At 47.3% G+C, this 26,797-nt stretch overlaps 1 protein-coding gene across 9 annotated transcripts; it reads right to left on the bottom strand.

Annotated features, from left to right (window-relative positions):
* Window positions 1–2,039: 2,039 nt before the first annotated feature.
* On the bottom strand, window positions 2,040–21,653 carry Cdc25a (cell division cycle 25A). 9 transcript variants are annotated; one of them, XM_070017661.1, is made up of 15 exons: window positions 21,575–21,653; window positions 19,492–19,568; window positions 17,056–17,098; window positions 16,081–16,117; window positions 14,946–15,047; window positions 12,015–12,134; window positions 11,041–11,172; window positions 10,109–10,183; window positions 8,723–8,896; window positions 8,511–8,609; window positions 7,625–7,687; window positions 7,432–7,530; window positions 6,320–6,450; window positions 5,037–5,148; window positions 2,040–3,806 (listed from the first exon to the last, which is right to left on the bottom strand). In XM_070017661.1, the coding sequence occupies exons 1-15, from the start codon at window positions 21,589–21,591 to the stop codon at window positions 3,666–3,668; spliced, it is 1,422 nt and encodes a 473-aa protein (XP_069873762.1). In that variant the 5' UTR covers window positions 21,592–21,653; the 3' UTR covers window positions 2,040–3,665. The 9 variants fall into 9 exon arrangements, with proteins under 9 accessions (XP_069873762.1, XP_069873757.1, XP_069873756.1 ...); XM_070017656.1 differs by lacking the exon at window positions 21,575–21,653 and adding an exon at window positions 20,607–21,508 and having other exon boundaries at window positions 11,041–11,112; XM_070017655.1 differs by lacking the exon at window positions 21,575–21,653 and adding an exon at window positions 20,607–21,508 and having other exon boundaries at window positions 14,946–15,044.
* Between the last annotated feature and the right edge of the window lie 5,144 nt (window positions 21,654–26,797).

Genomic DNA, 26,797 nt, shown 5'->3' with positions numbered 1-26,797 from the left:
GGAAGGGGAAAGGGTGAGGTGGGGTGGCTGCTGATCCCCAGGAACTCCCAATTACTGACTGATTCAGGGCAGAGGTGGGAGCAGCTGCTTCAGGAGACTAACTTTGGCACCATCGCCATCTAGTGGCAAGACATAATCATCACAGTAGTCCTAGACAAGCCCTTGGATCAACCCTAAGTTGAAAAGACATCTGAGAAGACAAAAGGGGGCCTCAGTGCATGCTTGAGAGGCTGACTGCACTTGGCTCGAAAGAGCTGCGCCCTCTGTCGGTCATTAGGAGAATCAACCTGACCCGTTCTAGGAGTGGACAGACAAGGGGTCAAGATCTCCAGGAGTGGGAGCCTAGAAATCTGAATCACCAAAATGAACAAGGCAATCCCAAAACAGATTTATATCTCCCTCTGCTCCATAGCCTACTGGGAGAAGCCTTTGTTTCCGTGACATATGCTCCCCAAAGGAGTTTGTCTTATCTGAGTCGGACCTGTGTGTGTGTGGTACACTGCCAGGCGACCCACTTTTCTCTCCCAGCTGGGATTCCCCAATAGCTAATCCTCTAGCCTCACTCCACTATTCCCACCCAAGGCTGAGGTGTGAGGATCGTGACTTGAAGCCAGTTCAGGCTGGAAAACCCCAGAGATTTGTGTGTGTGTGTGTGCACTAGACCAGAGACTTGAACTCAGGGCCTGCCCACTGTCCCTGAGCTACTTTTGCTCAAGGCTAGCCCTCTACAACTTGAGCCACAGCACCACTTCCAGCTTTTTTTCTGTGGATGTGGTACTGAGGAACTGAACCCAGGGCTTCATGCATGCTAGGCAAGCACTCTACCACTAAGCCACATTACCTGTACCACCATAGCTGGCTAGACTGTGTGTGTGTGTGTGTGTGCATGTACCCCCAGGGTACTAGGGCTTGAACTCATGGTCTTGAGCTCTTTGTTGGCTTTTTTTTTTTTTTCCTTAAAGTTGCTGCTCTCACATGAGCCACAGCTCTACTTCTGGTTTTTTGCTAGTTCATTGGAGGAAAAAATCTCACACTTTTCTGCTTCAAACTGCAACCTTCAGATCTCCTGAATAGCTAGGATTACAAGTGTGAGCAACCCATGCCCAGCACGTGGCTGGACTTTGGATTAGGCAGAAATATTATTCAATTTCCTTAAATTTGATTGTTATATTACAGTTATGCTTACTCTAGAGATACTGAAATGCCCACGGTTAAGGACAATGGTATCTGCTTCCAAATGAGTTTAATACAGTATTGTCAGCTATCTGTAAAATGTTCTTCATAGATTTTTTTTTTTGGACGGGGGTGGGGGGGGAAATGGCACATCCTTTAATCTGGAACATTCTCTGAGCCTCTCTTTGATCGTTTTTTTTTTTTTTTTTTCTGTCAGTTGTGGGGCTTGAACTCTGGGCCTGGGTGCTGTCCCTGAGCTCTTCAGCTCAAGGAGAGAGCTCTACCACTTGAGCCACAATACCACTTCTTTTTCTGGTGGTTTATTAAGTCTCACAGACTCCTGTCTGGGCTGGGTTTGAACCACAATCCTCAGATCTCAGCCTCCTGATTAGCTAGGATTATAGTTGTGAGCCACTGGTGCCCAGCTCATTTCTGGTTTTCTAAAGACTAATTGGATAGTCTCTTGGACTTTCTTACTAGAGCTGGCGTTGATCTCAGCCTCTTAGGTAGCTAGGATGACAAGTAAGTCACCAGCACACCCAGTCCTCCCCTTTTTTTGTCGGTTGTGGGATTTTAACTCCGGGCCTGGGCGCTGTCCCTCAGCTTTTTAGCTGAAGGTAAGTGCTCTACCACTTGAGTCATAGCACCACTTCCGGTTTTCTGGTGGTTCATTGAAGATAAGTCTTTCCTGCCCAGGCTGCCTTTGAACCGAGATCCTCAGATCTCAGTCTCCAGAGTAGCTGGGATTACAGGCGTAAGCCGCCAGCACCAGGCTGCCCAGGCAATTTTAGGGTTGCATGATCTTGGAATTCCAAGGGCATGGCAATTTTCCTTAAACCCACCAAAAAACTAGGCCGAACTTGGGTTTGATGACTTTTATTTGCAGAATCTGCAACCATTAGCTAAACAATGCTAAGATGGTACACAATACAATGGTATCTTGATGTGTGGACAGAGGTTTCGTCCCAGGTTCGATTCCATTCATTTTCCAAGATTGTTTTTGAAAGCCAAATAAATGCAACTCAAACCCATAACACAGCCAACTAGCCATCTCCAGTATTCCTCCAATCCCAGAGCAGGAAGGGGGAAAGGCTAGACCCTTCCCCCAATGGAGCCATGATGGCTAGCACCCAAGGGTGGGAGTGAATCACTGAATGGCAGCCTCAGCCCCTTACAGTGGGATGTGTTCCCTCGAGACCCTTACTTCCAGCAAGTTTGATATGGGGTTACCTAACTGGTAAAGACTCATCACTTTGCCCCTCAAATTAAAACATGATAAACCCAGAAAGTTTTTACACCTTCAAAATCTACACTCCCCTCGGAAGAAATAATCTACGACGTCGCCTTTGTGACGGGAACCTTTCTTCCTTTGAATACCCAGGGCTTCCATTTCCAGCTCTGCCTTCAGGTAGTTCACTTGGACACTGATTCCAATCTTGACGCACAAAAATGACGTATGGCGAAATCAACCAGAGTTAATAGAAGGGCACTGAACAGACGACTCAACCCTATGGAGTCCACCCACATCCCCCATTTAATACCCTGGGATTTCCATGCTACCAAGTTCCAACGTGGGCCCAATGGGAACCTGCATCAAGTGCTTCCTGTGATTCCTACAACCCGCCACCATTGACAGGAATCTGGGGGTGAGGAAGAGCAGGACACAACTCCACCCCTCTCCCAAAGAGATTGCGATGACCGGGAGGTAGGTTTGGGGAGGTGGTAGTAAGCTTATGTCCTGTAGCCAGGCCTGAGAGCAGTATCTCAGATCTTGACTTTAATAGCAGCAGCCCTTAGTATAAGGTACAACCTGGGAGTGGCATGGGGGTACTGACAAGAGACAGAGCTCCCAGCTCTGTCCCCCAAGACTCCCAACAGGTTTGCCCTTTCTTATCTCCTACCTTCCTTTTTAGTTGTCATTTTTTTTCCCAATTAAAAGCAGAGGTAGTAGTCTCTGGGATGGTTTAACGAAACACAGACACACACAGACACACAGACACAAAACCAAAACCAAAACCACTCTACCTAGAAATGGCAGTATTTTTGACTTAATGAAGCAGTAAAAGTCTCCAGGAGTTTAAAAAAAAAAATTTAAAATAATTGATGAAGTTGAATAAATTATAAAGATCTGGGTTATTCCACGCCGATGATTCTTCCTTAGGCTGTCTTTGGTATTTGGGCTAGCAGCCGCAGTAGCATCTCTCTTGGTTGCTTTTCTTCTCATGCTTTACCCAAAACGGTGATGGAGCTTGGCAAATGGAGCTCCAGGACGGCCTGTGGCACTCACAGCCCTGGCAGACGGTTCTAATGGGCATCTTATAGGGATAGGCTAAGAGGTGCAACACAGCAGATTGCCCAGGGAGTATGGGAAGTCTGGTATCAATCTCTCTCTCCCAATGTCACTCAGCTAGATGGTTTTTGTTCAAAGTTTTGTTTTGTTTTCTGCAGCAAAGAGGAAAGGGGAGAGGGGCACCGGCACCCTACCACCACATTCAGAGCTTTTTCAGACGACTATACATCTCCCTTTTGCTCTTTTCCCCTGCCCAGGTCCGGCTCTTGGTACGGAATTTCTTTAAGTCTTCTTTAAAGTCTTCATGGTGCATGGGGCGATAGCTGGGGGGTTCACAGTGAGACTGAAAAAGAAGAAAAAAGGAGAAGGTTAGGGCATCCTTGTCAGGCCCTCTTTGCCCAAAGGTGCAGTTCCTGGATAGACACCATGTTCTACCAGGGCTTTCTTTGTGGTAAGCAGATAGCCATCTTGTCATCACATTACTAGCCCTGGTCCTGGGGCTTGAACTAAAGGCCTGGGCACCACTTCTGGCTTTTTCTGAGTAGTTTACTGGAGACAAACGAGTCTCACAGACTTTTTTTTTGCTTGTTTTGCCAGTCTTGTGGCTTGAACTCGGCCTGGGTACTATCCCTGAGCTGTTTCTGCTCAAGGCCAGCACTCTACCACTTGAGCCACAGTGTCAGCCCCATGACCACCACCACCAACAACAAAAAAGCGGCACAGCACAGTCTTGAGAAAAAAGAAAAGAAAGGAAAAGAAAAGGTCAGGAGCCAGGTGCTGGTAGCTCACGCCTGTAATTCTAGCTACTCAGGAGACTGAGATCTGAGGATCGTAGTTCAAAGCCAGCCCAGGCAGGAAAGTTCGTGAGACTCTTTATCTCCAATAAACTGCTAGGAAACTGGAAGTGGTGCTGTGGCTCAAACAGTAGAGTGCTTGCCTTGAGCTGAAGAGCACAAGGATAGGACCCAAGCAGAGTTGAAGCCCCATGACCAAAAAAAAAAAAAAAAAAAAAAAAAGGTCAAGGAGCAGGGCGCCAGTGGCTCATGCCTGTAATCCTAGCTATTCAGGAGGCTGAGATCTGAGAATCATGGTTCAAAGCCAGCCAAGGCAGGAAAGTCTGTGAGACTTATCTCCAATTAAGCACCAGAAAACTAGAAGTGATGCTGTGGCTCAAGTGGTAGAGCGTTCGCCTTGAGCTGAAGAACTCAGGGACAGCACCTGGGCCCATAGTTCAAGCCTATGATCAAGGGAAAAAAAAAAAAGCTCAGGGATAGTACCCAGACCGTGAGTTTAAGCCTCAGAACTGGCACAAAACAAAACAAAGGTGGGCTGAGAATGTGGCTTAGTGGTAGAGTGCTTGCCTATCATGTATGAAGCTCTGGGTTCAGTTCTCCAGTACCACATAAACAGAAAAAGCCTGAAATGATACTGTGGCTCAAGTGGTAGAGCACTAACCTTGAGCAAAAGCAGCTCAGGGACAATTGCCCAGGCCCTGAGTTCAAGCCCCAAGACTGGCAAAAACATAAAACGCAACAGAGGGGTGTAGACATGCTCTCCAGAGACCCCATCTCACCTGGCATTTCAGGAAGAACTCCTTGTATCCTCCCTTCAGGACGTATAGCTCAGGATAGTGAAGTTTGGGATATTCGTTACCCAGCCGATCTCTCTCTCTCACATACCGGCACCTAGTGAAAGAGAAGGCCAGTGCCAGGTTAGTTTTTTCCCATACAAAGAAATAAACACAACTCAGCAAAAGAACTGAGGGCCTGGAGACTTTCCCTGAGCTTTTTTGCTCCAAGTTAACGCTCTACTACTTTGAGCCACAGTACTACTTCCGGTTTTCTGGGGCTCAGTTGGAGATAAAGAGGCTCACAGACTTTCCTGCCCAGGCTGGCTTTGAATGGCGATCCTCAGATCCCAGCCTCCTGCATGATGACAGAGATGAGCCACCTGTGCCTGGCTCAGAAGTGAGATTTAAAAAAAGCTTACAATGTCCTAGTGCTCTACTAGAACCACAGCACCACTTCTGGCGTTTTCCGTGTATGTGGTACTGAGGAATCGAACCCAGGGCTTCATGCATGCTAGGCAAGCACTCTATTACTAAAGCCACCTTCCCAGGCCACATGCATACAGGTTTAGGGGTTGATTTTGCTTGTGTGGCAAGAGGTTCGGGCCCTGGAGAGGCAAACGGAAGTTATCAGCTACCTCTGCTCATGAGTGAACATGGGGACTTTGCTCCAACATAGTCATTCACAGGTTAACCAATACAATAGCTTCATATTAATGTACAGCACAGGAAAGGGAAAAAGGCTCAATGGTGGAGGGCTTGCTGTCACACACACAAGGTGGGGGATGTGGAATGGGAGATGGGAGTTAGGACAGGGACAAGTCCTTAAGCTCAGGAGACACTTGAGCAACAGCTCTATTTCTGGTTTCTTGTTAAATTGAAGATAAAGACTCTTATACTTTCTTCTTTCTTTGATGCTAGCTGGTCCTGGGGCTTGAACTCAGGGCTTGGCCACTATGCTTGAGCTTCTTTTGCTCAAAGCTAACACTCTACCATTTGAGCCACAACACCATTTCTGGCCTTTTCTGCTTATGTGGTACTGAGGAATCGAACCCGGGGCTCCATGTATGCTAGGCAGGCACTCTACCACTAAGCAACCTTCCCAGCCCCTCAAATACCTTTTACAACACAAAGTATGTCTTGTACCTAGAGGCAGAAGCAGGGAAATGACCTGCTCGATATACTAAAGTACGCTCCACGGGAAAGCCACACACCGTACCACTATGTTCCACAAAAGCAGTGTGGGGAGGGCCTTCCTCCCCAGAAGCCTCACGCTCAGAAGCACTCACATGCGGGGCCCTCTCTCCGAAGAAAACTCGCAGTGGAACACGACAATGACACGCTTGTCATCTGTAGGTACGATGGGCTTCTTCAGCAAGAAGTCTTCAACTTCTTCTTCCATGTGTAAATTCACTGCACCCTGTGAAGGCACCACACCTCCTTTAGTACCCTTGGGTTTCACCATGCTTGGGATTCTGCCAGTTTCCCGGTAGGGAGCTTGGGGTATTCAAATCTGCACCTTGCCTGGGCTGACTTCAAACTGCAATCCTCAGTTCTCAGTCTCTTGAGTAGCTAGGATTACAGGTATGAACCACTGTGCCTGGCATCAAATCTTTGTATCTAAGCTTCTTAAAAAACCATGGATCAGGAAGCTGAGATCTGAGGGTTGAGGTTCAAAGCCAGCCACGGCAGGAACGTCTGTGAGACTCTTATGTCCAATGAACCACCAGAAAACCGGAAGTGGTGCTGTGGCTCAAGTGGTAGAGTGCTCGCCTTGAGCTGAAGAGCTGAGGGCGTTGACACACACACACAGACATGTCCACACACACACACACACACACACACGTCTACTGAGTTTAAGTCCCAGTCTCAAGACAGGAAACAACAAACAAAAAAAAAAACTACCAACATATGCACTAAACAATCAGCTGTCACTACTGACCAGCTCCCCCGGTTTTGTAATACTGGAGATTGAACTCACACCTTTTAATTATATATATTTTGCTTCTGAAATAAGGTTAAAGCTAAGTTTACTCAGGCTGGTCCTGTCTTTATCTTCAAATAGCTGGGAAGACATGTATGTATCCTACCCTCTCACTTTAAAAAAAAAATCACAGGTCTTGTCCTATGGCTCTCTATTTTTATTATTTTTATTTATTTTTGGGTCCAGTTGTGGGGCCTGAAGTCTGGGCCTGGGCGCTGTCCCTCAGCTCTTCAGCTCAAGGCTAGCGCTCTACCACTTGAGCCACAGCGCCACTTCCGGCTTTTTCTGTGTATGTGGTACTGAGGAATCAAACCCAGGGCTTCATGCATGCAAGGCAAGCACTCTACCACTAAACCACCTTCCCAGCCCTTTATGGCTCCTTCTATGTCCAGCAAGAAAGGTCTCAAGAATCCATACCTTGATGTGGCCTCCTTCATATTCATATGGGTACCGGCAGTCAATGATAACAAATTCTTTAATGAGATTGGCAAACTTGCCATTCAAAACAGATGCCATCTGTGGAGAGAAAGCAGAAGAAGGTCAACTTGTACTGTCAGGAACAACTGGATTCAGATACTTCGGAGGTGGTAGGTCCCAAAAGATAACTTACAATTTCTGGAGAGATGTATTTTAAATCTTGATGTTTCCCAGCAACTGTATGAAAGAGATAACCCTTAAAAAAAAAAAAAAGATACTTATTTAGAGACTCTGAGAGACTACATGTTATATTTATACTGTTTGCCTGGTGGTAGGGGATAGCTCTCTATTTCAAACTCCTCATCAACATGAAGATCCATATGCTCAAAGATCAAAATGGACCCAACTGTGAGGAACCAAGTTTATTCCGTTATTACTTTCGTACCTGGGCTGGCTTTGAACAGTGATCCACAGATCTCAGCCTCCTGAGTACCTAAGGATTACAGGTGTGAGCCACCAGTGCCCAACTTTATTGTTAATATTTTTTGTGCTTATCCTGGGTGTTAAACTCAGGGCCTGGGCGCTACACAGAGCATTTTTTGTCCAAGGATAGTGTTCTGCCACAGGAGCCACAACTATACTTCCAGCTTTTTGGCTGTAACCCTATCATGGACTTTCCTGCCTGGGATGGCTTCAAATTGTGATCCTTACATCTCAGCCTCCTGAGTAGCTAGGATGTCAGGCATGAGCCACCAGGGCCTGGCTGTTTCCCTATTTTCATTCTTTTTTGGACAGTCCTGGGGCTTGAACTCGGGGCCTGGGCACTGTCCCTGAGCTTCTCTTGCTCAAGGCTAACACACTCTACCACTTGAGCCACAGTGCCACTTCTGGCTTTTTCTGTGTATGTGGTCCTGAGGAATCAGACCCAGGGCTTCATGCATGCTAGGCAAGCATTCTACCACTGAGCCACATTCCAGCCCTATTTTTAACACAAACCACCTTGAGACTGGAGCAAGGCTGAGTGGAGAGTTGTATGTCCTCACACCCCATGTATCAGCTAGAGCTGCTGGTAGTAATACCTTAGAGAAATCTCCTATAAGGTCTCTGGGGTCATTGTCCAGGATGTTCTCTATGGTCCCTTTGGGGGAAGATGTCAGAGACAAAGACTGGTGTAAAATCTGTAATGAAATCAAAGGCAGAGGGGAAAAAAAAAAAAAATGAAGCTGGATTCTATCTAGAACTTCTACAAACAATCCAGTGAAACATGCCGGAAGGGACTTGCAAAACAAACCTCAGGAGTCCTCTCTGGATTAAGTGACCCTCCGGGACTAGTGCCAGCCAAGCTCTTCCGCCGCTTGGTGCTTCCTTCGGGAGACTCCTCTTGAGATCGGTCCGTTCTCTTCATTGCTGACCGAGTGCTGGAGACACACTGGGAAGGGGAATCAAATAGCCTGCAGCCATTGCCCTTAGGATGAAAGACAAGAGAGATTCATCACTTACTAAAATCCACTCAGCTTAGTGCTGGGAAGGTGGCTCAGTGGTAGAGCGCTTGCCTTGCATGCATGAGGCCCTGGGTTCGATTCCTCAGCACCACATAAGCAAAAAGAAAAAAGCTGGAAGTGGCGCTGTGGCTCAAGTGGTAGAGCTCTAGCCTAGAGCTGAAGAGCTGAGGGACAGCGCCCAGGCCAAGAGTTCAGGGACCAGGACCAGACCTAAAATCCACTCAGCTGAAGGGAAATTAGACCAAAGGCTCCTAGGTAGGTTAAAGATCAAAGCTAAATTTAGGATTTATTCTACATCCCCCTCCCCCCCTTTTTTTTTTTTTTTTTTTTTTACACCAATCCTGGGGCTTGAACTCCAGGCCTGGACATTGTCTCTGATTTTTTTTGTTGTTGTTGTTGGTCATGGGGCTTAGAACTCGGCCTAAACACTGTCTCTTAGCATTTTAGCTCAAGGCTAGCACTCTACCAATTGAGCCAATGCACCTCTTCTGGTTTTCTGAGTGGTTTATTGGAGATTGAAAGTCCCACAACCTTTCCTGCTGGAGCTGGCTTTGAACCTCGATCCTTAGCTCTCAGGCTAGGATTATAGGCTTGAACCACCACACTGGGCCCCTATGAGATTCTTATCTCCAATAAGCTACTCAAAAAAGCTGGAAGTGTTGCTGTGGTTTGAGTGGTAGAACACAAAGAGACTCAAGGACACTGCCCAGCCCCTGAGTTCAAGCCCCAGGACCGGCAAAAATAAATAAACATTAATAAACACCATAGGGAGGGATAAGCACATGTCCAAATGAAACCCATTAATTAGAATTTTTTTTCAGTAGGTCATAGCGCTCTATCAGTCAAACCACAACTCTATTCCTTACTTTTCATGGGAAATTCATTGGAGATAAAGAGTCTTAGGGATTTTTTTTTTGCCCAGGCTAGCCTGGAATCCCAATCCTTAGATCTCAGCCTCCTGAGTAGCTAGGTTATTTACAGACTGGAAAACGTGCACAGACCACATGCAACATCAGGGTCACAAACTATAGGAGAACACATCCTAGGTCTAAAACAGAGGTTTTCAAGTCACAGTCACACCATTCCAGTCAGCCTTAGGCTGTACTTAGCAAGGGACACAACTCTTATCCAGTGCTTCAACTACTCTCCCTCCAGACACCCCCTAAATAACTTACAATATTTGTAGCTCTCCTCATGACCAGGGGAGCTGTCCAGAGGCTTGCCATCCCCGACGGGGTCTCCTCATCGTTCTAAAGAAAAGAGAAAAATGGCTTTGAAGTAACCAACAGAGACCAGGCCAAAGGCTGGGAACCTCCCCCAGCCCTTTGCCCAGGACCATCTGGATATTTATAACATCATTATGGGCCGTACACAAAGATCGATATTGGCAGATGGGCTAAGGGTAGCCATTGGGAAACATTATGTGTCTATATTATCCTCTACCTAGTGATTTCAAGGTCCCAATCTGGACTATGGGCTAGACATCCCCCACTCTTAAATGCTATACATGTAATTCTTTTTGTTGTTGCTGGTCGTGGGGCTTGAACTCTGGGCCTGGGTGCTGTCCCTCAACTCTTTAGCTCAAGGCGAGCACTCTACCACTTGAGCCACAGCACCACTTCCAAGTTTTCTGAGTGGATTATTGGAGAGAAGAGTCTCATGATTTTTCCTGCCAGAGCTGGCTTTGAACAACGATTCTCAGCTCTCAGGCTCCTGAGTAGCTAGGATTACAGGTGTGGGCCACCAGCACTTGGCCTATATAGAATTCTACCTGAGGAATACTGGACAGGCCTGGGTAAGAGAGGAAGTACTTAATGTATAGTACACTTCTGTTCAGAAAAGAAGGATCATGTGGGTCTTCTTTTGAAATCCACTTAAGTTCTGATTTGCTCAGGCCAGTAGCCAATAAATTCTTACTAAAAATGACACAAAAGTATCGGCTTTTGCAAGCCCTGGACACACACACACACACACACACACACACACACACACACACACACACACACACACACACACACACACACACACACACACACACACACACACACACACACACACACACACACACACACACACACACACACACACACACACACACACGGAGTACCTTCAGATTCTCTCCATCAAGAAGGTCCATGAAGCCATCATCCTCATCGGACAAACTAGCCGTCACAGGTGACTGGGGTGTAAAAAGAGGAACAAAATTCCCTGGCTCACTATCTCTTTCATGTGAAGAAAGCTAAAAGAAAGAACAACAACAAAAAAAAACATACTACGGGGCTGGGAGGTAGCTCAGTGGCAAAGCATTTGCCTTACAAGTGCAACGTCCTGGATTCGATCCCCAATACCAAAAAAAAAAAAAAAAAAAAAAAAAAAAAAAAAAAAAAAAACAACTAAAAAACCCCAACCATGTATTATATGCCCTATTTTACACAGAAGGGAAATTTTAGCATCAACCGATCAAAGAAGTTTTTTGGTGCCAGTCCTGGGGCTTGAACTCAGGGCCTGGGTGCTGTCTTCTTTGTGCTCAAGGCTAGCACTCTACCACTTGAGCCATAGCACCCCTTCTAGCTTTTCTGAGTAGTTTACTGGGGATAAGAGTCTCATGGACTTTCCTGCCTGAGCTGGTTTCAAATACTCTCTCCAAACAAAATTACTCTTTGGGAAATGCTTCAGCACTTTGGATACATTGTGCAGGAGAAAGAGTTTTGATTTTTTAAAATTTGTAATGAAGTACTGAGGTTTATACTCAGAACCTTGCACAACACCCCTAGTCTAGCATTTTAGTGGTTAACTGAAGATAAAGACCATGCAGGCTGGGTGCTGGTGGCTCACGCTTGTAAATCCTAGCTACTCAGGAGGCTGAAATCTGAAGATCTCAATTCGAAGCCAGCCTGGGCAGAAAAGTCTTTGTGAGAGTCCTATCTCCAATTAACTACTTCAAAGCCAGAAAAGGCGCTATGGCTCGTGTGGTAGAGTACTAGCCTTGAGCACAAGAAACTCAGGGACAGTACCCAGGTCCTGAGTTCAAACCCCAGGACTGGCCAAAAAAAAAAAAAAAAAAAAGGGCAGAACACATACCATTCGAGCTGGGGCTGAGTTCTGCCTTTGTGTGAAGACATCTTTGCTCTCGTCATGTCCATGGGCATGCAGGCAACCACGAGAGGCAGGTCTTATGGGCTTCTTAAACTCAAACGCTTCCTGAAAGGCATAGATAAGACATCTACTGCTCATGAAAATCCAGCTCTCCAGCCTCAGTTATAACTTGGGAAGACAAAGGTGTGAACACTGATTACCCTCAGGAACTGTCTGCAAATTCAGAGTTCATCTCTGATCAAATTCCAACACTGATTTGTATATAGTTAACTTCAAGTGCAGCATCCAGGACTGGGGTGGGTTTGTTCAGTGGTTAGAGAGCACTTGCATAGTGATGCACAAGATCCTGAATTTGAGGGGCTAGGAAGGTGGCTCAGTGGTAGAGTGCTTGCCTTGCATGCCTGAGGCCCTGGGTTTGAATCCTCAGTACCACATAAGCAGAAAAAAAACCACAAGGGGTGCTGTGGCACAAGTGGTAGAGCACTACCCTTGAGCTGAAGAGCTGAGGGACAGTGCCCAGAGCCAGAGTTCAGGCCTCACAAGTGACCCAAAAAAAAAAAAAAAAAAAAAAAAAATCCTGAATTTGACAGCAATGCAAAGAAAATTGTTCTGTTTCTTTGTTTGCTTAAACAAAAATCACACTTGCTGAGCGCTAGTGGCCTACACCTGCAATCCTAGCTACTCAGGAGGCTGAGATCTAAGGATCACGGGTTGAAGCCAGCCTAGGCAGGAAAGTCTGAGAGACTCTCAGCTCCAATTAACCACTCAAAAACTAGAAATGGAGCTGTGGCTCAAAGTGGTAGAACATTAACCCTGAACAAAAGAGCTCAGGCCCTGCATTTAAGACTTACAATTGCCAAAAAATAAAAATAAAACAAAATAGGAGCTGGGAACATGGTTTAGTGGTAGACTGCTTGCCTAGCATGCATGGAGCCCTTTGATTCCTCAGCACCACATAAGCAGAAAAAGCCAGGAGAGGCTTTGTGGCTCAAGTGGTAGAGCGCTTGCCTTGAGCTGAAGAGCTGAGGGACAGAGCCCAGGCCCAGAGTTCAAGCCCCACCAGGCGCCGGTGGCTCACACCTGCAATCCTAGTTACTCAGGAAGCTGAGATCCAAGCATCCTGGCTCAAAGCTAGCCCTGGCATGAAAGTCCGTGAGACTCTTTATCTCCAATAAAGCACTAGAAAGCTGGAAGTAGCATTATGGCTCAAGCAGTAGTGCACCCATCTTGAGCTGAAGAGTGCAGGGACAGCTCCCAAGCCCAGAGTTCAAGCCCCACGACTCACAAAACAAAACAAAAAACGAATGGCAAAAGTGATAGAGCACTAGCCTTGAGCACACAAGCTCAGAGGCAGTCCTAGACTCTGAGTTCAAGGTCCAGGACTGGCAAAAAGAAAGAAAGAAAGAAAAAAAGCACTGACAAAAAAAAAAAAAAAAAAAAGTTCAAAAATCTAAAGTATTCATACACCCCATCCTAAGCTATTCACTTAAGAACTTATAAAGCATTAAAACCAGCTGTCTAGAACGCCAACACAAACACAGGAAGTACTTTCTGAGCATTAGTTGTCCAACCATCTCTACCACAAAAAACCCCAGGGACAGCATGTAGGCCGAGTTCAACCCCAGGACTGCAGGATTTGGTAGGGGGCGGCGGGAAAAGCCAGTGTACTGCTCCAAATCTCAAGGCAAAGAATCTATCTTCCTCATGACATTTCTCAAGGACCCAAACAGAAGAACCAGGTGAGTTCTTGGAGGCCATTGGTTTTACACTAAGTCTGGAAGATTATAAAGATTAAAAGCTAGGGCTGGGAAGGTGGCTCAGTGGTAGAGAGCTTGCCTTGCATGCATGAGGCCCTGGGTTCGATTCCCCAGCACCACATAAGCAAAAAGAAAAAAAAAGCCGGAAGTGGCGCTGTGGCTCAAGTGGTAGAGTGCTAGCCTTGAGCTGAAGAGCTGAGGGACAGCACCCAGGCCCAGAGTTCAGGCCCCTGGACTGGATCCAAAACAAAACAAAACAAAACAAAAAAAAAAAAGATTAAAAGCTGTGGCATTTTAGCAGGGAATGAGGAGAAAATAAACATAGGGAAATAAGAGTGACAGAGAATGCTAGAAAAGGTAGCCTGAAGCAGAAAACCAACTAAGGTGTACCTGGAACTCATCTTCAAAATCACTGTTTCAGTTACTCTGAATTTGTTGGCTCCAAGCTTCCAAACACTAGCAAGAAGCCGCCCCCCCCCCCCCGCTTTTGGGGGGTGGGGAGAAGTGGGGGGGGAATCAGTCCTGGGGCTTGAACTCAGGGCCTGGCACTGTCCCTGAGCATTTTGGCTCAAGGGCAGCACTCTACCACTTTGAGCCACAGTGCTACTTCCAGTTTTCTGGCGGTTAATTGCAGATAAGTCTCATTGATTTTCCTACTGGGGATGGCTTTGAACATGGATCCTCAGATTTCAGTTTCCTGAGCAGCTAAGATTACAGGCATGAGCCACCAGCACCCCACAACATTTTTTTGTGGGGGGTGGGGGAGGAAGCTGGTCCGGGGGCTTGAACTCAGGACCTGGGCTCTGTCCCTGAGCCTCTCTGTGCTCAAGGCTAGCTAGTACTCTACCACTTGAGCCACAGAGTCATTTCCAGCCTTTTCTGTTTATGTGGTATTGAGGAATCAAACCCAGGGCTTCATGCATGCTAGGCAAGCACTTTACAACTAAGCCACATTTCTAGCCGCTGTGCATACATTTTAGATAAACAATCCCCCAGAGCAACAATCTGAGTGACATCTTCCAGGTACCATTTTATAGTCTATATGCACATAATTATCTTGTAGTAGTCCAGCCTTGTCCTTCCTAAACTGCTGATACTTGGCAGATTCCCCCTCCCCCCGACCCCCACCGCCCGGTTACTACAATGATGTGAGACTCACATTTTCCTTGTTTTCATCCTGGTCGATGAGCTGAAAAATGTCATGGTCCAGAGAATCGGAATGGCTCCTCTTCAAAGCTGGGCTACACCCCAAAAGCTTCTGCTATCAAAGTGGAAAAAAAAAAAAAAAAGGAAATTTGAGTGAGCAGGTGAAGAAAAATTCAATGGGAACTGGGTACAGTGGTTCATGCCTGTAACCCTAACTACTCAGCAACAACAGATTAGATGGCAGTTTGAGGACAGCCTGGCAAAATTCAAGACCCTTTTTGAAAAATAACGAAAAGCAGACTAGGAATGTGTCCTAGTAGTAAAAGTGCTTGCCTAGCATGAATGAAGCCCTGGGTTTGGATTCCTCAGCACCACATAAACAGAAAAAGCCAGAAGTTAGCCAGGTACTGGTGGCTCACGCCTGTAATCTTAGCTACACAGGAGGCTGAGACCCGAGAATTCTGGTTCAAAGCCAGCCCAGGCAGGAAAAGTCCTTAAGATTCATCTCCAATTAACTACCAGAGAACCGGAAGTGGTGCTGTAGCTCCAGTGGTAGAGGGGAAGCCTTAAGCAAAAGAAGCTCAGGGACAGTGCGTAGGCCCTGAGTTCAAGCTCCAGGACTGGAGGAAAAAATTCCCAATGGAAAATTCAGTTCTTTAATGTTTTGAGATAAGCCTCACTCTGTAGTATAGGGTAGCTTAGAACTCACTATATATATAGTCCAGGCTGATGTCAAATTCCAGATTAACTTGTCTTAGCCTCTCAAGTGCTGTGTTATCATACCCAGCAAAAATTCAGATCTTGAAAGAGGTGGAACGGGGTAGGAATGCTTAACTTTCTACACAGCTAGAAAGAAGTACTCCCAACAAAGCTTTGCACCCTATTTACAAAGGTCTATTTCCTTTTTCTCAACACGAATTGTAGTGCTCAACCAATCCCTTCCTGGTTTGATAAAACCGGAAAAGACGGAGGACAAAGTCCCAAAGAAGCAATCGCTGTAGCCTCTGAGAGTACAGAAAAATAATATTCATTTTCTAAACTGAGGTCTCCTATGAAGGTCCCCTAGTAGCTTGGGGACTGGGGGGAAAGAGGGCATACTCGAGGTATTAACAGGTATTAGCTCAAAATAAACAATGAAATTAACTTACAGGTAAGAAATTTATTCTCCTCACAGGATTTTCAAGGCTGTAATGAGATCAAGGAAAATAATTGAGAATAAAGCAAATAAAAAAGTAAACATAAGCCGGGCGCCTGTGGCTCAGGCCTGTAATCCTAGCTACTCAGGAGGCTGAGATCTGAGAATCTCAACTCAAAGCCAGCCTGGGCAGGAAAGTCCGTGAGACTCATATCTCCAATAAACCACTAGAAAACCAGAAGTGGTGCTGTGGCTCAAGGGGCTAGGCTAGATGCTAGGCTCTAAAGCTGGCTAGTCCCAGAAGTACTCCCAAACATAGGTTTTTAGGTTAAAAAGAAAAAAAGTAGCCAGTCATAGGTGGCTTATGCCTGTAATCCTACTTAGGAGGCTAAGATCTGAGGATCTCAGTTAAAAGCCAACCCAGGCAGGAAGTCTGTGAGACTCTAATCTCCAATAAACTAGGGGACAGAGGGGAGGGAAGCTAGGTAAAGTGGCGCTGTGGCTCAAATTGTAGAGCAACACCTTGAGCTGAAGAGCTCAGGGATAGTGCCCAGGCCCAGATTCAAGCCCTATGACCCCCCTCCCCCCCAAAAAAAAGCCAGAGCTGGGAATGTGGCTTAATGGTAGAGCGCTTACCTAGCATGCATGAAGCCCTGGGTTCAATTCTTCAGCACCACGTAAACAGAAAAAGCTGGAAGTGGCACTGTGGCTCAAGTAGTAGACTGGAATCTTGAGCAAAAGAAGCTCAGGGACAATGCCCAGGCCCTGAGTTCAAGCCCCAGGATTGGCAAAAAACAACAACAAAACCCAAACAGTAAAAGTTTAGAATTTTGCAACTGGGATATAGCTCAGTGGCAAAATGCGTGCTTAGCAAATGCAACATGCTGTGTTTGATCACTAATTCCAAAAAAGACGTAATAATAATACAGTTAAGGGTTTAGAATTTTTATCTTAAAGAGTAGAAAACTTTAAAATAGTGAATATATACTTTTCTTTTCTGTCCAAGGGTCCAGGAGAATCCAGACAGAAACCTGTAGGGAGAGAAAAAATATATCAGGAAATTTCTCCCCAAAAGACTTTTGTTATTAAAATATTTTCATAGTATATTCAGAGGTTTCCTCTCCCTCCCTCTTCCACACAGTGGGTTTTTTTTTGTTTTTTTTACTGGCAAATACCATCAAGGGAAATAAGACCTGAGGAAAACTTGAATTAAACTATCAATCATGATAATTTACTTATCCAGATAGAAGTAGGTGACCCACATAATTTTCTGTAAATCCAAGCATGGAAAGAATGCCAGATTTTTTCTTGAACAACTTTGATTTCAAGTATTTTGTCAAATCATACCCTAAGTTGAGTGCATAAAGAAACATATTTAAGCAGGCGCCGGTGGCTCATGCCTGTAATCCTAGCTACTCAGGAGGCTGAGATCTGAGGATCGTGGTTCAAAGCCAGCCTGGGCAGGAAAGACTGTGAGACTCCTATCTCCAATAAACCACTAGAAAACCAGAAGTGGAGCTGTAGCTCAAGTGGTAGAGCGCTTGCCTTGAGCTGAAGAGCTGAGGGACAGTGCCCAGGGCCAGAGTTCAAGCCCCAGGACTGACCAAAACACAAACCCCCCGAATTCATTACTCATATGGTGTACAAGACAAAAATTTGCTGCCTTTAACAAAATATCAAGTAATACATCTACTCACCAAAGACTGCAGGTAACTGTCCAATTGCTCAGCATGACTGTATGCCAGTTCAGAATGGCTCAGCCCCACTAGAACCTGCCTGGCACCAATTCAGTCGGTGTCTATGTAGGTTTGCATAAAGTTAAACATTAAAGTTCCTGGCTGGAGGCTGGGAAGGTGGCTTAGTGGTAGAGTGCTTGCCTAGCATGCATGAAGCCCTGGGTTTGATTCCTCAGTAGCACATAACTAGAAAAAGCCAGAAGTGGCGCTGTGGCTCAAGTGGTAGAGCGTTAGCTCCGAGCAAAAGAAGCTCAGGGACAGTACGAGGCAAAAGGCCCTGAGTTCAAGCCCCAGGACTGGCAAAAAGAGCTCCTGACTAATGAGGAGGGAAGATGACCATTTTCTGAGAACGTGTATTTGAGAGTGAGGGGGGAGCAGAAGAGAGGAGAAAGAAAGCCTATGTAGAGCAGGGCACTGGTGGCTCAAGCCTGTAATCCTAGCTACTAAGGAGGCTGAAATCGAAGGATCATGGTTTGAAGCTAGTCCAGACAGGAAGTTCTGTGAGACTTATCTCCAATGAACCACCAGAAAACAAGTGGACCTCTAGCGCAAAGTGGTAGAGTACTAGCTTGAGCAAAAGAGCTCAGGGATAGCTCACAGGCCCTGAGTTCAAGTCCCATGATTGGAGGGAATGGGAGGGGGGGAGGTGACAAGCCTATACACTACAGTTTAAGACTTTTGCTCTTATACTTCTCAAACCTAAAAGGTTTTCTTTTTTTTTTTTTTTTGGGTCCGGTGGTGGGGCCTGAACTCTGGGCCTGGGCGCTGTCCCTCAGCTCTTTAGCTCAAGGCTAGCGCTCTACCACTTGAGCCACAGCGCCACTTCCAGCTTTTTTCTTTTTGCTTATGTGGTGCTGAGGAATCGAACCCAGGGCCTCAGGCATGCAAGGCAAGCGCTCTACCACTGAGCCACCTTCCCAGCCCTCAAACCTAAAAGGTTTTGTGGCATATTTCTATCTGTACAACCCCACCATAACTTGAACTTATGGCACAGAATGAAAGACAATGGCCTATTATTTCCTCCACTGAGATTTCACTATACTTCCAATTATCTGACCCCATATACTTTTCTGAATGACAGTTTTGAGTGTTTAGTTTTGTTTTGTTTTTTGCCAGTTGTGGGGCTTGGACTCATGGCCTGGGCACAGTCCCTGAGCTGCTTTTGCTCAAGGCTAGTGCTCTACAACTTGAGCCACAGAGCCACTGGTACTGAAGAATTGAACCCTGGGCTTCACATATGCTAGTCAAGCATGCTAGCATTAAGCCACATTCCTAGCCCTGAATGGCAATTATGTAATGAATTTTACGCATCCTTCATGAGCAAGCAAACATCCAACACCTTCCAAAGACTTGTCTGTGTTTCAATTCACTAAAACTAAGTGCCCAGGTGGAAGAAATTTTTTTTTTTTTGGGGGGGGGGGGGGTCAGTCATGGGGCTTGAACTCTGGGCCTGGGCGCTGGCCCTCAGCTCTTCAGCTCAAAGCGAGCACTCTACCACTTGAGCCACAGCGCCACTTCTGGCTTTTTCTGCTTATGTGGTGCTGAGAAATCAAACCCAGGGTTTCATGCATGGAAGGCAAGCACTCTACCACTGAGCCACCTTCCCAGCCCTGGAAGAAATCTCCAGTATCATTCTCCACACAACACACTGGAAAATACAGGATCAAGATGAAAAGAAAAGAAAATACCTGAATCAGTGGATTCAGAAGAGCCCATTCTCTGAAGACTGCTGTTATTTTTCACCTCCAGTGACTGTTCACACTCACTGAAACCAAGAAAAAGAGTTGCACGTGAGCAATTTTTAGGACAGTTAAAAGTCACACACAGGACATGAAGTAACCACACTGCCACTACCTTGATCATTATGAGGCCTCACCACACCACCCCCTCTTTGCCACCCACAATGCCCAGAGTAAGGTCTGAGAGCAAAGGAAAGGAGCGGATAGACTTGGCCCTAGCCATATTGTAAGATTGAAAGGCTATGGTACGGTTTCCTGAAAGCACAAGGTTAATGTGCTTGACAGAGAGGGGAAATGGAACTAGAAATTCTAGCTTTCCAAAGGCAGCGATCAGCAAGTGAAATGCCCAAAGTTTGAGAACATAAAAGTAGCTTTTGCTGGGACATGGTGAGATGTATTTTGCTATAGGAAAAAAGAAGGAAAAAAAAAAGTCTAGGAAAAAGTAAAAAGGACTTGGCCTTAGGAAAGCAGAGACCGGTCGACATCAGGGACTGGGGTCTGTAGATTTTGCACAAATGCGGGGCAGGAAAATGCCGCCGTCCCTTTGTTGAGAAGGAACAAAGCTCACAGGAAACTAAGATTTTTCAGGCGTTGGTTCAGCCAAGGGGGAGGGGGGTGGGAAATGAAGGCCTCTGCAGTTTGGGTAAGGGGAAGGTAGGGGGGGAAAGATGTAGGGATTCATATCCAAACCAGCTTCCTAGTCTAAGGAACTGGGAGAGCAGTCTGAAAAGGGTGCGTCCACAAGTAGGGGACCCTACTTAGAGGTCTTACTCGGGCTGAGGGATAAACCCATGGAGAGGATCTGAACCATTTTCTCCCACCTGAACCTTCCGGACCTCCCAGGGAGAAGAAGAAGGTGCACATGGCAAGGCCTGACTAGATCCAGTTGACTCCTTCTCGAGGGGAGCATCCGGATCTCTCCAGCAGGACGGAGGTGGGCTCCCCACGATCTGATTTCTTCCCGAGGACCCACAGGTAAAGCCCAGTGAGGGAAATGTGTGTGTGTGTGGGAGGGAAGGATCGCTCACCTGTTTCTCCCCCCACCCCCCATTCCCAAATCGTACTTGCTCAGTCCCTGCAACTGGTCCATCGTGACGGTCAGGTTGGTGACAGGGGACATCCCCCCAGCAGCAGACGCGCCCAACAAGGCCTGGGCCGTGGACTGCGGCGCGGGGTGGGGGGGAGGAGGGCTGCAGGCGAAGAGCAGACGACGGCGGTGGGGGGGCTCCGGGCCCAGTTCCATGGCGGCGGCAGTGAAGGCGGATCAAGGTGTGTGGGGAGGTGAGGGGTGAGGGGGGGGTGGGCACCGGGCTCTGCCCCAGAGGAGTCCCGCTCCGTGATCTACCTCGGCCGCCCCGCAGGCACCGGCTTCAGCACACGCGCGCCCCCCCGGCCGCCCGCGGGATCAAACACCAACACGCGACGACCCCGCGGTTCTGGGACGCGGCGGCCGCGGGCAAAGCGGCGCGGACGGGCGGATGAGGATGATGATGATGATGGGGGGGAGGAGGATGGAGTGAGGGGATGGGAGGGGGAGGAAGCCGCGGGGATCCCAAGCAAGCGCGATGCCCGGCTTTCCTCAAGCAGAAGCTTCCGCACCCACCGAGCACCGGGCCCGCCAGCACCACCTCCACCTGTGTGTATGGGGGGGGGGGTGTCCGGTGGAGGAGGAGGAGGAGGGGGGTGAAGTGTGTTTGGGGGGGGGAGGAGAGCAATCCGAAGATCAAATCCGCCGGGGCGGTGAGGAAGGGCCGAAGTGCTCTCCCGCCGGCCGCGCCTCCCCCTGTCCTTCCCCGGCCCGCCCCGCTGGACCCAGCTCAACCCTCCCCTCCGGTCCCCCCCCACCACCCCCGTCCCAGCCCCGAGCGGCTCCGTTCGCGGTAAAATAGCTCGGCTCACCCGGAGGAGGGGGCGGGGAGTGGCGGCGGGGTGGGGGGGGACCGGGGGAGAGAGCGAGAGAGACCCGGAGAGGAGAGACCCTCGTCGCCCCGCCCACTCCGCCCCGGCCTAGTTGGCGCCAAACAGAACTCACCAATCAGGAGACAGCATCTCGCTCCTCAGCTCCCGGAGTGACAGGTAGGCTGGACCAATGAGACGGGAAGAGGAAGCAGCTCGCGGGCTTTGACGGGGCGGGGGGGGGGGCTCTCTCACCCGCTCTCAAAAAGAGGGAAGGGGTGGAGTGTCTGGGGAGGGGAGGTCCGAGGGAGTGAACGGGGCTGAGAGGAGGTGGGTGGGAGCTGGAAAGATGGGGGGGACGGCTCGGAGGTCAAGGAAACTCCCAGCAGCACCTGCTAGCTGCGGCGGAAGAAGGCTTCTCCTCCCCCCGCATACACCTTCCTTTTTTAACCCCGCTGCATGCTGGGTATTGTAGTTCTCCCCACACTCACAGGTCGGGTTTTCCTGTCCTGATTTAGGCCCACCGCCCCACTAATGCACACTGGTAACTAGACCCCACAACATGGGAGCTGGAAAGAGACCTGCTGGGTTTTGATTGCTTTGTTTTTGAGGTTGGGTTTTGTCATCTAGCCTCCCCAGCTTGCCTAGGATCGGATTCCTCAGACCTCAACCTCCTGAGTGCTGCTGAGATTACAAGCATGAGACCCACAGGTCCATCCGAGATGGCTGACTGGGATCTGACTTTATTTATTCTCTTGGTCGATCGTGGGGCTTGAACTCTGGACCTGGGCGCTGTCCCTCAGCTCTTCAGCTCAAGGCGAGCGCCCTACCACTTGAACCACAGCACCCACTTCCAGCTTTTTCTACTTATGTGCTGCTGAGGAATCGAACCCAGGGCCTTATGCATGCCAGGCAAGCGCTCTACCCCCTGAGCCGCCTTCCCAGCCCCTGGACTCTGACTTTATAACGAGGAAGAGGAGGATTAGATTCCTGACCACCAGAATTAACAGACCTTTTGGACATAGGACATGAGCCCTACCAATACAGCCTGTCCTACACCATTCAGTAATTTTTGCTCTTACTATATATGTTCTCAGAATCATTCCTTCTTTTCCGCCCTGTTTCACCCTACTGGGAGAAACTCACCCTACTGGGAGAAACTAGTAAAGAAAATAATAGCTAACACTTAAGTAGGATTTATGCCCGACACTATTACAAATGGCTTATGTGTTTTGTGTGTGTGTGTGTGTGTGTGTGTGTGTGTGTGTGTGTGTGTGTGTGTTTTGTGTATGTTCTGGACTTTGAACTCAGGGCCTGGGTGTTGTCCCTTAGCTTTTTTTCCTCAAGGCTAGTGCTCAACCATGTGAGCCACAGCTCCATTTCTAGCTTTTTGGTAGTTACTTAGAGATAGAGTTTTCATGGGCTTTCCTACCCAGGCTGGCTTCCAACCTCAATCCTCAGATCTCAGCCTTCTGAGTAGCTAGAATTACTGGTACCCAGCCTCTGCCTTCCCTGATTGACATCATCTGATCTTTAACAATTCTCTGGGAGAGAAACGGTTCCTGTTTTATAGGTGACTATTTATTTTTAGAGCCCTGGCTATAGAGGGCTATAAAAAATAGTGGCTTTTAAAATTATAAAATGGGGAAAGGTGCAGCCATTTAGCTGTAAAAGGAATGGTCTTTTTGACATTGTTTTTAGGGAAAATATACTATGCTTGTTAAGATTGTACTTTAGGTGGCTTTTCAGAGTTTGGTTTTTTTTTTTTTGGTGGTGGGGCTTGAACTCTAGACCTGGGTGCTGTCCCTGAGCTCTTCAGCTTAAGGCCAGCACCTACCACTTAAGCTACAGCACCACTTCCTGTATTTTAGAGGTGTTTGGAGATAAGAGTCGCAAGGACTTTCCTGCCCAGGCTGGCTTTGAACCATGATCCTCAGATCTCAGCCTCCTGAGTAGCTAGGATTACAGGTGTGAGCCATTGGCACCAGCTCTTCTCACATTTATTATGTCCATTTATGCATTTTGGCTCACCCTCCCATCAGTCTCCTTCAGTCTTGCTCCTTTTGTGTGTGTGTGTGTGTGTGTGCCATTATGAGGCTTGAACTCAGGGCCTGGGTAATGTCCCTTAGCTTTTTCCCTCAAGGCTACTGCTCAACCCTGTGAGACACAGCCCCATTTCTGTTTTTGTTTTTGAATATTTATTTATTTATTGTTGGTTGTGGGGCTTGAAGTCGGGGCTTAGGCCTTGTCCCTGAGCTCTATAGCTCAAGGCTAGAGCTCTAGGACTTGAGCCTCAGTGCCACTTCCGGTTTCCTGGTGGTTTAATTGGAGATTAGAGTCTCACAGACTTTCCTGCCCAGGCTGGCTTTGAACCCTGATTCTCAGATCTCAGGCTCCTGAGTAGCTAGGATGACAGGTTTGAGCCACCAGCACCATGCTTATGTTATTTTTAAATATAATTTTGTTATTATTAAGGTGTTTTACAGAAGGATTATCTTCCCTCTCTCCTTTCTTCCTTTTTTTTTTTTTTTTGCCACTCCTGGGGCTTGAACAAAGGGCCTGGGCTCTGTCCTTGAGCCTCTCTGTGTTCAAGGTTAGGCACTCTACCACTTGAGCCACAGAACCATTTCCGGCTTTTTCTGTGTATGTGGTACTGAGGAATTGAACCCAGGCGTCATGCATGCTAGGCAAGCACTCTACCACTAAGCCACCTTCCCAGCCCCATCCTAGCATATTTTAAGAGGTTGAGTCAGGTGGCATTCAAGGCCAATTTAGCCTACTTAGCAGCACTCTGTGCCAAAACAAGGAAAACTTTGTTTTCAGAGGTTTGTATTATACAATAATATAGCCTTAGAATATACAAGTGAGCATAATGGAAAATAATCTGTAACTTTACTGTCTTCAGAGAAACTGTCAACATTTTAAACTCATGAATGTGCATGTGTCCATTTCTCTGCCTGTACATCTCTGTAGGCATGATGCATATCTATTATTTGTTTCTAGATGCAGTAAAACAATGAGAGGCCCTCCTATCTAAATAGACATTCTGGGACTGGGAGAGACATTCTCTGATTGAGAGCCATTCAAGTGAATTGATATATCTGAGCATTTTTATCAGAAAATCCAAGTACTGGAATGAAATGCTTTAGTGTCAGTAAATCATTGTTTTCTTATTGTTTTTTTTCTTCTCCTTTTTCCTCCTCCTCCTCTTCCTCTTCCACTTCTTCCTCTTCTTCTTCTTCCTCCTCCTCCTCCACCTCCTCCTTTTCTCCTTCTTTTCCTTCTTCTTTCCTTTTTTCTTTTTTTGTTGTTGTTATTGGTCCTGGGGCTTGAACTCTGGGCCTGGGCGCTGTCCCTCCGCTCTTCAGCTCAAGGCTAGTGCTCTACCACTGAGCCACCTTCCCAGCCCCAACTGGCCTATTTTGTTGTCTTTTTCTTTCTTTCCTTTTTTTGTGCCAGTCCTGGGGCTTGAACACAGGGCCTGGGCACTGTCCTTAAGCTGCCCCAGCCCTGTCTTCTCTGTTTAAAGAATGATCAAAGCCGGGCACCAATGGCTCAAGCCTGTACTTCTAGTTACTCAGGATGCTCAGAACTGAGGATCACAGTTGGAAGCCAGTTTGGGCAGGAAGGTCTTTGAGACTCTTATCTCTAGTGACCCACCCAAAAGTCCTAAGTGAAGCTGTGGCTCAAAGGCTAGAACACTAGCCTGGAGCACAAAAGCTCAGGGACAGGGAGTGTCCAGGCCCTGAGTTCTAGTGCCAGTAAATAAAATATAACTTTGGTTACAGGATGAAGAATGCATTATTACTTAGCTAGGGAAAGTAGCTAGAAGGGATCATTAGCAGTCCTTCTGTGGGATGGTGAGACTTGAAATGAGGAGGGAATAAAACAGCGCTAGAGGAAGCCTTGGGGGCTGGGAAGGTGTCTTAACAGTAGAGTACTTGCCTTGCCTGCATGAGGCTCTGGGTTCGATTCCTTATTACCACATAAGCAGAAAAAGCCAGAAGTGCTTCTGTGGCTCAATAGTAGAGCACTAGCCTTGAGCTGAAGAGCTCAGGGACAGCACTCAGGCCCAGAGTTCAAGCCCCATGACTGACCAAAAAAAAAAAAAAAAAAAAAGAGAGAAGGAAGCCTTGGTTTTTACCTTGGGTGGTGAGGTCAAACTTAGGCCTCCCAAAATAGCAAGTGTTATCTTCTGCATCCTGTATTGTTTGAAGAAGGGGATTTCCTTTGCTAAAGCACTAACTTAAAAACCTCATACAATAACAATAAAACTTGGTTTCCCCCTTTCCATCAATGGATAGGATTTATGTTTTGTAGCGAAACATTCCTCTTTCATTCAAAGATCACCTGCTCATTCTCCTTTCATTCAACTTGTGGTGCCAGAATTGGATTTATCCTGCATGCTTATGGTCTGATCTCAAAAGCTAAGCGGGGCCATACCTATCTTCCCATGTGTACTTTTTTTTTTTTTTTGGGTCCGGTCGTGGGGCCTGAACTCTGGGCCTGGGCACTGTCCCTCAGCTCTTCAGCTCAAGGCGAGCGCTCTACCACTTGAGCCACAGAGCCACTTCTGGCTTTTTTCTTTTTGCTTATGTGGTGCTGAGGAATCGAACCCAGGGCCTCAGGCATGCAAGGCACGCGCTCTACCACTGAGCCATCTTCCCAGCCCCCCATGTGTACTTTTAAAATTTCTTTTTACCTTTATTGTGAAGGTCCTAAGGCTTGAACTCAGGACCTGGGTGCTGTTCCAGAGCCTTTTCTTTTTCTTTTCCCCTTAAGGCTAGAGCTCTACCAGTTGAACCACACCTCCACGTCCAGATTTTTTTTTGGGGGGGGAGGGGAAGGAGGGGGTAATTAATTGGAGATAAGTCTCACTGGACTTTGCCCCCTGGATACTTAGTTCTCAACCTCTTGAGTAGCTGGGATTACAGGCTGCAGCCACTGGCACCTGACTCCTGAGATATCTTGATTTCTGAAGGCTGATAAGGGATCTGGAAATTGCTTAATCAAGAAAGGCTCTCTGGTGGGCTGGGAAGGTGGCTTAGTGGTAGACTGCTTGCTTAGCATGCACGAAGCTCCAGGTTTGATTCCTCAGTACCACATACATAGAAAAAGCCGGAAATGGGCCTGTGACTCAAGTGGTAGGACACAAGCCTTGAGTACCAAGAGGCTCAGGGACAGCGTTTAGGCCCTGACCTGAGTTCAAGCCCCAGGACTGGCCAAAACAAACAAACAAATAAAATAATAATGCTCTGTAGATCTCAAGCTGGTTTGGAGCCACCGACCTATTTTAAAGCTCAGGGATGGCCGCGATCTCATAATTTGTGTCCATACTAGGTTGTGCTAATTAGGTAGA

This window comes from Dipodomys merriami, unplaced genomic scaffold (genome assembly GCF_024711535.1).
Source record: "Dipodomys merriami isolate MVZ:Mamm:240054 unplaced genomic scaffold, mDipMer1.0.p SCAF_125, whole genome shotgun sequence".
In the NCBI taxonomy this organism is placed as follows: Eukaryota; Metazoa; Chordata; class Mammalia; order Rodentia; family Heteromyidae; genus Dipodomys; species Dipodomys merriami.
The sequence above is the reverse complement of the archived record's forward strand: the minus strand, read 5'-3'. Positions and strand labels throughout refer to the sequence as shown.

What these genes read in the sequence shown, in the direction of transcription:
- Cdc25a (XM_070017654.1), bottom strand. Translation starts at nt 20,785, where the DNA reads ATGGAACTGGGCCCGGAGCCCCCCCACCGCCGTCGTCTGCTCTTCGCC. An exon ending in TTCTGAATCCACTGATTCAG is followed by an intron (nt 17,099 to 19,491) that starts GTATTTTCTTTT and finishes CTCTCCCTACAG; the next exon opens with GTTTCTGTCTGGATTCTCCT. An exon ending in TTATAGGAGATTTCTCTAAG is followed by an intron (nt 7,688 to 8,510) that starts GTATTACTACCA and finishes TTTTTTTTTAAG; the next exon opens with GGTTATCTCTTTCATACAGT.